The sequence below is a fragment of the Vulpes vulpes genome, chromosome 7 (assembly GCF_048418805.1).
Source record: "Vulpes vulpes isolate BD-2025 chromosome 7, VulVul3, whole genome shotgun sequence".
Classification (NCBI taxonomy): domain Eukaryota; kingdom Metazoa; phylum Chordata; class Mammalia; order Carnivora; family Canidae; genus Vulpes; species Vulpes vulpes.
Window position 1 is genome coordinate 107,535,337 of NC_132786.1, and position 12,636 is coordinate 107,547,972.

Genomic DNA, 12,636 nt, shown 5'->3' on the forward strand with positions numbered 1-12,636 from the left:
GGAGGGTGAGGAGTCTGCTTAAGATTCTCCCTCTCCTTCCACCCCTCCTTTCCCGTCCCCTCAAAAACAGAAAAAAAAATTGGCTCTTGTTACCCCTGAGGATAACAAGGGTGACCTGAGAGAATGCACTTCTGAACTAGGACTAGGTAGGTAGGACCATGGTAATTGTCAGGAATAAAGAATTCCACAGGAAAACAGCAACCTCTCTTTATTCTCCACAAGGCTGCTTGCAGGGGCTGGAACGTGGGGCCCTGTCTCAGTAGAAGCCAGGATGGCACCCCTGGCCTGTGCATCTACCCCCACGGCCTGGCTACCCACATTCTCCTCACTTTCTAGTTCCCACAGCATTGATTTTACTTGCGGGCATTAGCTGCTTTAAACCTTGTTGGCAGACCAGGAGTTCTCCCCAGACATAATGATTTACTCACTGCTACAGTGACCGGACTTGGGTCCAAAACTTCTGGTCCCAGGGGAGCCCATCAAACAGATGATGCTTTCAAGAAGCATCAGGCTTGGGGAGCATCAGGCTTGGGCGCTAACAGAATGAACATGCAAGATGTCATATTTAAGATAAAGGCAACTTTGACGTTTGGGTTTTAGTTAAGGAACACCTGTGTCTCCAGTGTGTGTGTGTGTGTGTGTGCGCGCGCGCGCACGCACATTGGTGGGGAGGAGAGAGACTGGGGGCAAGACATCCCACGTCTTCTGTTGAAACCCTGGCTGTAGAGCTGAGCTAAAATGCCATGCTCTTTTTCCATGCCCAGTCACTGTTCAGACTGCTCTGATTTAATGCATGCATAAGAATAAAAATTAAGCTTCAAGTGCTAGGGCAGTTTTTTGTTTGTTTTTTTTTAAGCGAGGCAGGCTTTATCCCCATAAGATTAAACAATCATCAGGGTTTAAAGGTTTAATCTGCCGGAGTCCAGCCCCGGATGGGGTTCAGAGCCCCAAAATAATTGGATACAGCCCCAGGCTTTGAACGTCAGAACGAGTAGGGGTGTGTGTGTGTGTGTGTGTGTGTGTGTGTGTGTGTGTGTATGAAATGTGCACACAGGCACGAGGGGTCTGTCCTGTGGCGGGAGCACTGAAGCCGCCTGCCCCTGCCGCCTCCCCCGGGGCCCGGCGGCGCCCGGATACAGCTTCTGGGGCTTGCTGTGCACATGAATGTGCGCTATTGTTCAGGCACACGTCGGCCCTAAGAACTAGCACCGAACAGCCCCGTCCTTATTCAGACGCAGAGCCCCCTCCATCGCTCAAAGCAGCCCGTCCAGGTCACATGCCCGGGGCCGCTGCAGACAGGACGCAGCTGCCTCGAATCTGCTGCCTGACATTAGCCGCGGTTCGGAAAACCTGCCAGCGCTGAGCCTTCACGGGGGAATCTAGAAGGATGTGGGGTGCGGGCACTATGTTCTCCGAGGAACTGTGGCCGGAAAATGAGAAAAAATGTGCGGTGCTTCGGAAGCCTAAGCAAGGCAGGAAACGCCAGGAGCTGCTGGCCGTGGCCTTGGGGGTGAAGGTGGGAGTCAAAGGCGCCTTTCTCTGGCCCCCTCTCAAACTATTTGCCTGTTCGCAGATCTCGTCCCTGGTCCGAAGGGCCGCCCTCACGCACAACGACAACCACTTCAACTACGAGAAGACCCACAACTTCAAGGTAAGCAAGCCGCTGCGCTCTTCCTTCTGGGGCCAGGGGGGCGGGCGGAGGGGTGCCCTTGGAGGTTCCCGGCTCGTCTTGGCTTGTGGAGCACGGAGGCGGCACATTGCTCAGCTTTCCGCGTCTGGCCCCGTGCATGACCTCGCACCGTTGCTTTGTATCAAACTGGAGCCCCCACCCAGCAGTGTGCTCCGTGCTGACACCTAGAAACACCTTCATGGGGGTGACATGAGTTGCAGGCAGCTGGGCCCGTTGCCGCTGCAAACCGCTGTCCAGCCGAAGAGCAGCAGCGCGGGCCAGGCCGCGGGCATCCGGAGGTCTTCTGGAACGTCGGGCAGTACTTTTCCACTCAGGGTAGCTCTAAAGACTATTGCTGTCTCTGAGCAACAGAAAACAGTTGCCCATTTCACAGTCTGTGTCCCGTCTTTGTTTTCAGGGATGCTAACTCCTTTGGTTTATGTGTCGACAGCTGTGAAAGCAAACGATGACAGGAGATACCATCCAGTAGCTTTTGTTTGCGCTCCAGGTCCAGGGGGGCCACCCCCCCACACACACCCCGGGCAGCCTTGCCAGGCTCCCTCCCGGGGCAGTCCTGATCCTGCTCAGCAGACCAAACAAAAAGATCACGGAAAGCTGGTGGGGGCTTTAGTGGATCTTCCCCTGTGTGTTTATAAACTGGAAACACTGCCGTCTTCATTTCGGACTAGCGCTTGTAGGAAAGGGCCTAACGTCAGAAATCACGGCCTATTTCCTTTGCCCTAATGTGTTTTCCAAGCAGGGCTGCTGGGGGGAGATTCTGATGCCACATTGCCTGGTCGGGGATGCTGTGGAGTGGAGGAGGGATGGGATGGAGTTTGAGGTTTGACCCCAATTATCAGCAAATGGGCTGACAACTTGGAAGTTGGAAAGTGTGGAGATGGAGAATCCAGGAAGAAAAGAAGAGGCGGGGGCAAGCAAATTATGAACTGCTTTTTTTTTTTTTTTTTTTTGTAAACTTGCTTCCTTTAGGACCAATAGCCTGAGTAACTGTTGGAACCAGAGAGCCCTTTGTCAGAGGTGACCAGGGAAACCTCTTTTATTCTTTCACCCTGTCGCTTTCCAGTTCTTCATAAGGACAAATATGTGTCTATTAAATATACATTCATGTCAGTTCAGTCTGTTTGCCCTGCTGCTGTTTTTAGAAAGTGAGCGGCTCGGGCATTTGCATGCTATAATTGAGCTGAGGAATGGAATTATCCAGCTCTCCATATTTAGCATGAGGATGAAGAATTGCATTATATAGATCCTCATTGATGCCAAGGCTCTTGATATTTCGCCCATTGCTGAGTAGTGATGGGCCTGATTGGGGATATAGGAAGCCGTTTATGTTTGTTCTCTCTTTTCTCATTTCTGTATTTATCCATATTAATTTTTTTGCCTGAAGAAAGTATTTTTCTGACTTTGGGCAGAAATCCTGATTCTTTGCATCCTGTGGATGCACCACTATGGACTGGGAAGAGGGATCTTCTTGGACTTGCAAACTCTTGTCCTTCCTCTTGAAAATTCCAACTCTTCTGGCTTTAAGAAGCAATTGGACCTATGCGTTTACTGCGATATGTGTTTGCGTGGGGATAGCTTCTCCCTCTGTATATCACGTCTGAGCTTGTGTGCAAAACACACAAGCATATTTAGTTGATTGACAATTCCAAAACCGGTTTCAGTTTCTTTCATCTCGGATCTCTGAAGGGGAAACGAAGACATCTGAAACAAAAAGAAAGTTGAAACTCATTTTCTTAAATAGTGCTGTTTCTGACGCGGTCTGTATTAATTATTTACCACTGGAATCCATCAACGGTGTTTTCAATGTTTGCTTGAAAAGTCCATATCTATTTGATGTGATCTCTTCGAACATAACTACCGAGGAAGAAAAGGCAGAGAACAGACAAGTTGTTAGAAGAAAATACATAAGCCAGACAAAGCGTTTCTCTTCCGTGTTTTAAATAGACATCTTTGAGGCATAGCAGGTCCTCGAGTCTCTGTGTCACTTGATTGTGGCTTTCAATGGTACTGCTCGTGCCACTATCCTTAAGAATGAGTGGCAGGGCCAGGAGGGGGTGGTTCCCGCTGTCACTCCTCGCCCCTGCCACCATCATTCAGCCTTCTCCTCACCCCCAACTAATTTTAAGTGGGAATTTTGCATGGTCTTTAGAAGAATACTCTAAAAGCTGGTCAGTGCTATAAATAGAGCAGTGGGGTTTTAGTAACACTACTAAATCAACAGAACAAAGAAAACTCTTATCAAAGGCCCCCTGCCATCTGCTTGGAATTAGTGTAAAATTAAGACCTAAAACACAAACTTGTTCTCTATGCTAACATCTAATAGGCTTTATTCGGAAACTCTCTTGATTTGTAATTTGGGTTATTTGAGAGTACTATGTAAGGCATAAAGTAAGTATTCAATAAAAAGAACAAATAATCACATTTTCATGATTATCAGCAAATAACCCTTGCTAGGCCCTATCTGCACTCTTGCCCAGGAGCTCCTATGAGAGATTTCAATCTGCCAGCAGATCTAAATGCCTCACCCCACAACAAGATTTTTTGCCCTGTTAAGGACTACTTCCCCAGGTAAAAAGCCATCTCCTGGCTCTCCCCCTCCCCAGGAACTTCATCAAGAGGAATGAATAGAAACTCCCACCCTGGGGGCACCTCAGTGGCTCAGTTTGTTAAGCATCTGCCTTCAGCTCAGGTCATGATCCAGGGGTCCTAGGATGGAGCCCCACACCGAGCCCCAGAGCCCCACATTGGGCTCCCTGCTCCACGAAGAGTCTGCTTCTCTCTCTCTCTCCCTCCTCCCCTGCTCATGTCTCTCTCTCAAATAAGTAAATAAAATCTTTAAAAGAAAGAAAGAAACTCCCAGCTCTTCCCAGTGCTGCTCCTTAATACCTACATACTCTCCATGTCTAGAAAAAGACAAAAGTTAGCTCTGGGAATAAGAACTTTTGGAAGCAAAGTAAAGTTATGCTTCATTTCATGCAATGATTATATACTTTCAACACTACATGCAAATGCAGTTGTTGCTCATTTAAATCCTAAATTCTCTGGGATTACTTGCACACACCGGAATCGGGAGGTGTTTGTTGACGAAATTATGAAAATGACAGGATCCTCTCTGAAAGGAACACTCTTTGATAGACAGAAAAAATGCTCCTTTATTTAACTTATTTTACATCTGCATCTCTTTATCTAGTTGACTGAAAGAGACACTGTCCTGTAAGTAGAATAGCTCTCTTTGAGATGCTCCACCCTAAGGACACCTTGTGGCTAAGCTCCAACATCTCAGGCTAATGAACTCCAGAGCCCCAACAATCTGGAACACTGTCCTTCCTTCCTTCCCCACTTAGCACAGCAATGATGTTGGGGTGGCCAGCTTGGTTCTCCTGGCCACAACTTGACTTTGGGTGAGGAGCTTAGTTCCTGCAGCCTCAGTTTCCCTATCCGTAGAATAGGAGTGTTGTAAGATTTACCGAATACGTGTGAATCCCTTACGGTCTATGGCATCCGATTGGGTTAGCCTTGGTTATTATTTTGCTATTCATCTTTTTGTCTCACTCCTCTCTTGTACTTTTGTGTTTAGCTTTCTCTGTTTCTGTATTTATTTTCTACCCTTAACTTCTTCATGCCCTTCCTTCTTTTTACCAGCATCTGTTTCTTCTGTCTCATTAATGACACGGGATAGAAAGATGCAAGAGTGTTCTGGGCAATGGAAATGACATGAGTGAAAACTTGTGGTCAGAAATGAGCCAGAAGTGAACAGGGTGCAGAGAAGAGACCATTGCGGGGGAAAGGTGCTCACCTCACATGTGGGGTAGGCCAAATCGAAGCAAACTGAGGATCCTAGGCATTTTCTCTGCTCAGCCTGCTTGGATACTCAGCCCAGTATACATGTGCATGTACATCACTCCCTCCTTCTACTGAATTCTCTCCTCCACCTAGGCCTGGCAGGACACCCCTCTTTCGTTATATGGAATATGGATGGAAAGCAGAGGTCCAGAAAGTTCTAAAAGTTGAAAAGCAAACCACTGGACCCCCACCTTATCCCATGTTCCCCATCCCCTGTCCATCTCCCTGCCACCTCCATATCCATCCTCTTCGTATCCCCCACCCAGCCCTTCCCCACCCTCCTACCAGCTTTACTTTTCTCCATAGCACCCACCACTGACACGCTACACATTTACCTGTGTGCTTGCTTTCCCTTTACCAGCTGGAAACACTCACTCCTGGGGCTGGGGGCAAGGATTCACACCCCTATGTCCAGAGCAGGGCCTGGCCCAGAGCAGGCCATCAGTAAATACTGCTGGAAAGCATGTGTAGCAGACATCGCTTGGCCCTGCCTGAGACTGTCTCCCCACTCGCCACCCCACCGCACAGTTTGACCTCGGTCATGGCTTGTCCCACTTTCGTTTGCTGTGCTCAAGTACTTCCAGGTGCAGGCCCTCATCACAGTCACCAGATTGGGCCAGGGAGGGGGACCATATCAAGGTACACCAGGCCAGTCCTCATTCCCTGTTTGGCCAGTGGGTCAGGCTGAGCAGTGCTACCCAGTGTCTTACACACGGGGGAAGCAGAGGAGACACGTGCCCCGGCCTACTCTTCTTGTCTCAGCTTCTTGTGCGGTGACTCTCAAAGGTGGCCCAGTCTTGGACATGAGTGAAATGGTTTCCCAACACACCCTCTGATGCCTCCCACTCTCCATGGACCAAGGCTGCACAGTACACCCTATCCCAGGTACGCCATGTGTACAAACATGTTCCTGCGGCAGGTTCCTTCGGTGCATGCCTACCCACCCCATAAGATCCTGGGTTCCAAGACCAGAAGTTCGGGAGGCTGAGCGTGTCCTGGACCTACAGCCAGGACACCTGTCCAGGGTGTGGCAGCACCACCACCACCCGATGTGGGTGATGTGGCCCGTTTCCAAATTCTCTGATTATCATTGCCCTTTTTTTTTTTAGTTTTTTTTCTTTGAAGATTTTATTCAGTGACTCATGAGAGACAAAGAGAAAGAGAGAGAGAGGCAGAGACACAGGCAGAGGGAGAAGCAGGCTCCCCACAAGAAGCCCAATGCAGGACCCAATCCCGACCCCAGGATCACACCCCAAGCCGAAGACAGATACTCAACGGCTGAGCCACCCAGGCGCCCCATGCGTTTTGCATTCTTATCAATCCAGTGGTCATTTGCTTTGGAACAAGACATTTTTGCTTTCCATATGCAAACCCCTCTCTTTGTCTCATCCTCCTTGGCCTCATAAACATGTGTTAGCCCTTCTTTGTCTCCACTATTTTGCCTGTCTTTCCAACAGCAGAGTCTGGTGGCAGGAGGACAGATTTTTGACAGCAAACCCAAGAGGGACTCCTTGCTTAGGCCACACACCAGGGAAATGGCGTGGTGACGCTGGTCCTCAAATATCAATCATGTACTGATGAGTCTGATCAAGTGCATAGCTGTTATTAATTTTATCTTTTGTTCCATGCCAAAGGACATATAATTCAAAGGGGCTATTCTAAATGACTAAATGGCTGATTCTAGCATTTTAAGTCCAGAGAAATACTCCTTTTGTGTTTTGTGGGAAGAAAAATAAAAGCTCCAAAGATTACTATACATATTAGTTGGGTATTTTTCAAAGTTCTAAGAAGAGGAAACTATTTAGACAAGCATTTATTTTTTTATTCAGCAAATATGGACTGAGGGCCAGTTATGTGCCAGGCACTACTAGGTACAAAACAGACAGTTGGTGACATAAGAATATGAGCTCTTCTTCTAATGGGCAGTTTTTAACCAGAATGGTTTTGCTCCTCTTTGGGCATCAGGCAGCGTCTAGAGACATTTCTGATCCTTACAACTGGGCTGTACTAATGGGGTATCATGTAGAGGCCAGAGATCCTGCTAAATATCCTACAGTGCCCAGCACAGGACCCATCACAAATAGTTGTGCCCAGCCCGAGCATCAGTAACGCTGGGGTTGAGGAGACATGCACTAGACAATGGAGGAGCACTAGAAGTTTTTAGGAGGGTGGGCAGGGAAGTGTCAGAGGAATGTTGGCACTGATACCCTCATAAACCTGAAAGGAAGTTAGTTAGTGCAAGAATGTATCACTTTAGGCAGTAGGGAGGATTCCCAAAAAGTTTTGTGGTAGTGTTTTAGACATTAGATCCTATTTTAAAGATAGGAGAACAGCTGCTGAATAGACAAATCTGGGAGTGAGTGGGGCCTTGGTGGAGAAACCCAGCTCTCTGGCAACATCTGCTGAGCAGGCCTCTCAGGGCAACCCAGTCTCCTGTCACAGACTGAGCAATTCCCCTCGGCTGTTTCCCTTACATCTGAAAAGTTTCACTTTAAGGTCAGTATTTCATCTGATCCTGCAAGAGGGAAAAGTCCAAAGTTTAACCTAATTTCTCATGAGTTCAATGTCACATGATTATGGGAAAAGCAGTAAAGGACAGGAAAGACCCTTGGCTGAGCTCCGGAGGCCAACTGGAGCTGACCCTCCGGGTGACCACAGACAAGCTGCTGGCCCTCCAGCCCTCCGGGTAACTAGGGCAATGACACCCAAACCCAATGACTTGTAGTTGGAAGTGACTTTAGCCACCTCTGGTTTCCTCTTTTGTGCATATAAAGGAGCTAAGACAAAACTGCCTTGGACCCAGAGTCCTGATTTTTACATCAAAGTAAAAGAATAAAGTTAAAAATGACCAACTGGGGTGATAGGGTTTTAGTTTATACCAGCAACTGTCTGTCTATCAGGGTTACTTTTGCCCTCCCCCCACCCCCAGGGTATTGGCAAAGTCTAGAGGCATTTATGGTTGTTCTAGCTGAGGGGTGCTCCTGGCATCTAGTGGGTAGAGGCCACGGGTGCTGCTAAACATCGTCCAATGACAAAAATTTATCCAGCCCAAAATGTTCATAGTGCCAAGGTTCAGAAATCTCACTGACAAAGAAAAGCAAAATTTCTCAACTGTAGCACATCACAAATAGCACTTTCTTTTACTTACAGTCTAGAACCTGGTTTGAGCTGATTACACACTTGGATGGTGTCTACACTGACCCATCAAAACATGCTTGTTATGAAACCATCAGGGAATACCGCCTTCCAGATTCAGCAGATGTGAGACAAATAACATCCTGCTCATTTAGAGTCAAGTCAGAGGATACTCGCTAAACGCCTGAGATTTTTCTTCACAACTCTGGCTCTTGTTTTCACTAAGTGGCCATTCCTGGGCTATTTGTCAAACATACCTTATCTCCTGTAATATCATCTTTTTCTGTTTGGTGTGGTTTTGGAATTCCAGGCAGACCATGCCCAGTATAATGGTCTTGGACAGACATTCTTCCTGTCTGGGGTATTTTCTTCCTGTCTAGGGTATTTTAGTTACTGCCGTAAAGTTTGCAAAATGTTTTTTTTTTTTTTTCTGAAAAGATATTCTTGAAAATCCGTAAACTTCACAGGATGGAAAAAGCTGATCAGTGATTTTTCAAGATATGGGGTATTTCATCGGGAGAGTCGCCATCATAACTCAACCCCAAATAAAATGCGTTCAGAGAGTGACCTCAGCTTTACATGGAGCCTACTGTTTAGAGATTGTCCTTGTGGACTCTAAAGAAAATTGAACAATATATCAGCCATGAAAATAAACAGTGGCCCATCACAAAGAGGAAGTTAGGCAGTGGGCCTAAAATAATGTTTAACTAACTTTACGTTCCCCTCGGTCCCCATTTTTTTTTTATTTCTGTGGGAATGTGGATTTGTGGGGACACAGAAGTTATTGGCTATTCAAAAAATATCTGTCTGCGTTTGGCTGGAGAAATGAGATAGAAGGCAGTAGGGCTATCTCGATGAGAAATGATGTTGGGAAATATGGGCAGGGCTAATAAGCATTAAATGCAATTTTGATATGCATAATTATTTTAAAAACTATTGACAAAAAGTGAAATTTTAGAAAATCCATGGCTGGAATTTCCTGGATTTTTCCTGAAGCATTCAAGAGCCTAATTTCTATTTTGTCTACATCAAGTAAACATTATAGCTAGTCTCCAAATTTCTAAATATTGTTATTTTCATTTTTACCCCAAAGTATGGAGATATTTCCCATGCAATTTCTTATCCACTGGTGATGTTCCAGAAAAAAATTCGTCACTCCTTTTTTGCATGACCAGCAAGGAAAGAATGCCTTTCAAAAACCAAACCCACCCTCACTGGCCTCTGGCCATGCCATTTTCTCTTCTTGTAATGTCCTCCTTAAGTCATCTGCCACCCCAGTCAACACTACTTCCCCACCAAACTCCATCTTTCCCAATCTGGTGAACTCCTATCCATCCTCAAAAACCCAGTTCAATTATTATTTTCCCCAGACTTCTCAGAAAGAATGTATTATAATCTCCATTAGACTGCCATAGGATAATTATTTAGGTTGCCTGTTGATTCTTATCGATGAGATCCTTGAGTGCAGGGAGGTCTGTGCTCCCCTGATTTAACTTTGTATATCCAAAGACTAGTACAGTGCCAGGTTCAAAGTAGGCAATCAGCAGGTAAGGTATGGAATAAATGAGTGAATAGTGAGTGGGTGGATAGGTGGATGAAATAAGAAATAATTCATCTCGCCAACATCCATTTCCCACTGATTTGTAATGCCGCTTCTGAGATAAACCAATTCTCCACATATGTATGACTTAGTCCCTGACTTTTCTGCTCTTTACCACTGATCTGTCCATCCTGCAGTGTTTTACTTTTTTGTAACTATAGAAGTCTCGATATATGGTCAGATGTGTTTTCCTATATTCTCCTCCTTATTCAAAATTATCATGGCTAGTCTTTTGGCTTTATTCTTCCATGTGAAGAACAGGGCCATCTTGTCAGGTGTTGTGAAAAGCACCGTAGAGATTTTGACTGAGATTGTATTGGATTTATAGATTTATTTGGAGGATAATTGACATATTTATGATATTGAGCATTGCTATACATGAATATAGAATATTTCTCTTCTTATATTGTCCTTACTGTGTTTATTTTCTAATTATTTTAGATTTTGTTTAAATGGAGTCTAATTTTATTGTCAGTAAAATGAGTTATTGCTCATGAATAGTAATACTGATTTCTTCATATTGCTCTTATATATAATAAGCAAATTTGATGCCCTCTTCCTTCTTTCAATTATATATTTCTTTGTCTTGTTTTATTATGCTGGCTAAACTCTGCAGGGTAATGCTCAAGAGAAGCATTCATAGACAGCCTTATCTTTTTGCTGACTTTAAAGGAAATTATTCTAATGATTCCTCTTTAAATGTGATGACTATTATGTGTGTATCAGAGATACCTCTAATCAATTATTTTTAGAAGAGTTCCCTCTATCCCTAGTATGCTAAGTACTATTGTTATGAATAGATGTTGAATTTTATTGACTGTGGTATTCTAATTTTTGAAATGATTAGGTGGTTTCTTTCTCTCTTGTTATTGTGGTGAAGTCTAGTGATATGTCATCTACCTTAAATTCCTGAAATAAGCCCCCCTTGATCATGAGATTTTAAAATAATACTGCTACATTCAGTAGGATCTCTCTCCCTCTCTCTCTCTCTTTTAGGATTTTTACATTTATGGTCATAATTGAAATTGACCTATAATCTTACTTTCATGCTCTTGTATAGTTTTTGAGTCAAGATTGTATTCATAAAGTGAGTTCTGGACCTTTTTTTCTTTTTTTTTTTTTCTCTCCAGTCTGGAATAATCTATATTGGTTAGAGATGATTCGTTTGTTAAGGATTGATAAAATTAAAATCATTTGGGGCCTTTAAATATTTGAGGGTAGAAGTTTTACTATAGATGTAATTACTTAATGGATGTAATTGAATTTAGGTTTTCTATATTATCTGGGGTCATTTTTTATAACTGATATTCTTTTTTTAAAAAAAAAGATTTTATTTATTTATTTATGAGAGACACAGAGAAAGAGGCAAAGACATAAGCAGAGGGAGAAGCAGGCTCCCTGCAGGGAACCCAGTGTGGCCCTCGATCCCAGTATCACGGGACTCCAGTATCACACCCTGAGCCAAAGGCAGATGCCCAACCACTGAGCCACCCAGGCGTCCCTATAACTGATATACTTTAAGAAAATTATCCATGTCATAAAACTTATAATTTTGTTAGTATTAAGCTAGTATTCTCAAGATTTATATTTCATATCTTCACTGTGTTTGCATTAAGTTCTCTTTATCACTTGTGTTTTTCTTCTTGATCATTCTTGCCTAAGGTTTGCCTATTTTAGAAATCTTTTAAAATCATCTTACTTTTAAAATTCTTTTTATCTTTTCTTCCCATCTCATCATATTTGGCAGTAATCTTTATTATTTTTTGTCTCACTTTGTTATTTTTCTAGCTTCCTAAATAGTATACTTAGTTTGCTAATGTTCAACCTTTAAAAAAAATTTCAACCTTATTTTTTAACATACGCACTTAAAGTTTCTGTACCCCATAAGGAGTGTTTTATTTGTCTTTCAATTTCAAATATTTTGTCATTTCTATTAAGATATTCTTTGCTGAATTTTAGAATTATTTTAAGTTTCCAAATACACTTGGGTTTGGCTGGGCTACTATTGGTCTTTAATTTTATTGAATTGTAGTCCGAACAGTCCATCTCTATCATATTGATTCCTTCTATATGTTGAGGCTTGGTTAGTAGTCAGTTTGCATAAACATTTCATGCATTGTTTTAAAAGAGTACATATTCTATGAATTGTTGGGTATGAGGTCCCTTTTACAGCCAGTATATTAACTTTATCTATTTGATCTATTAATTTCTGTGAACAGATGTTAAAAATCATTATGATTATGGATTTGTCAATCTCTCCTTATAATTCTTTCCATTTTTGCTTTATATTTTTTGAGACCATGTGCATAACAGGTTAGGATTATTATACTTTTACAGTAAAATTAAATCTCTAATTATTATATAAATA

The 12,636-nt window shown here is 43.7% G+C and overlaps 1 protein-coding gene across 3 annotated transcripts in view; it reads left to right on the top strand.

Annotated features, from left to right (window-relative positions):
- CHN2 (chimerin 2) overlaps window positions 1–12,636 on the top strand; it is a 295,623-nt gene that overhangs the window by 259,825 nt on the left and 23,162 nt on the right. For 2 of the 3 annotated variants that reach the window (XM_025993086.2, XM_072764631.1), the window contains exon 7: window positions 1,574–1,651. In XM_025993086.2, the coding sequence (XP_025848871.1) occupies window positions 1,574–1,651 (78 nt within the window). Of the gene's footprint in view, window positions 1–1,242; window positions 1,473–1,573; window positions 1,652–12,636 lie in introns of those variants that run through there. The other variant, XM_072764632.1, reaches the window with a different exon arrangement.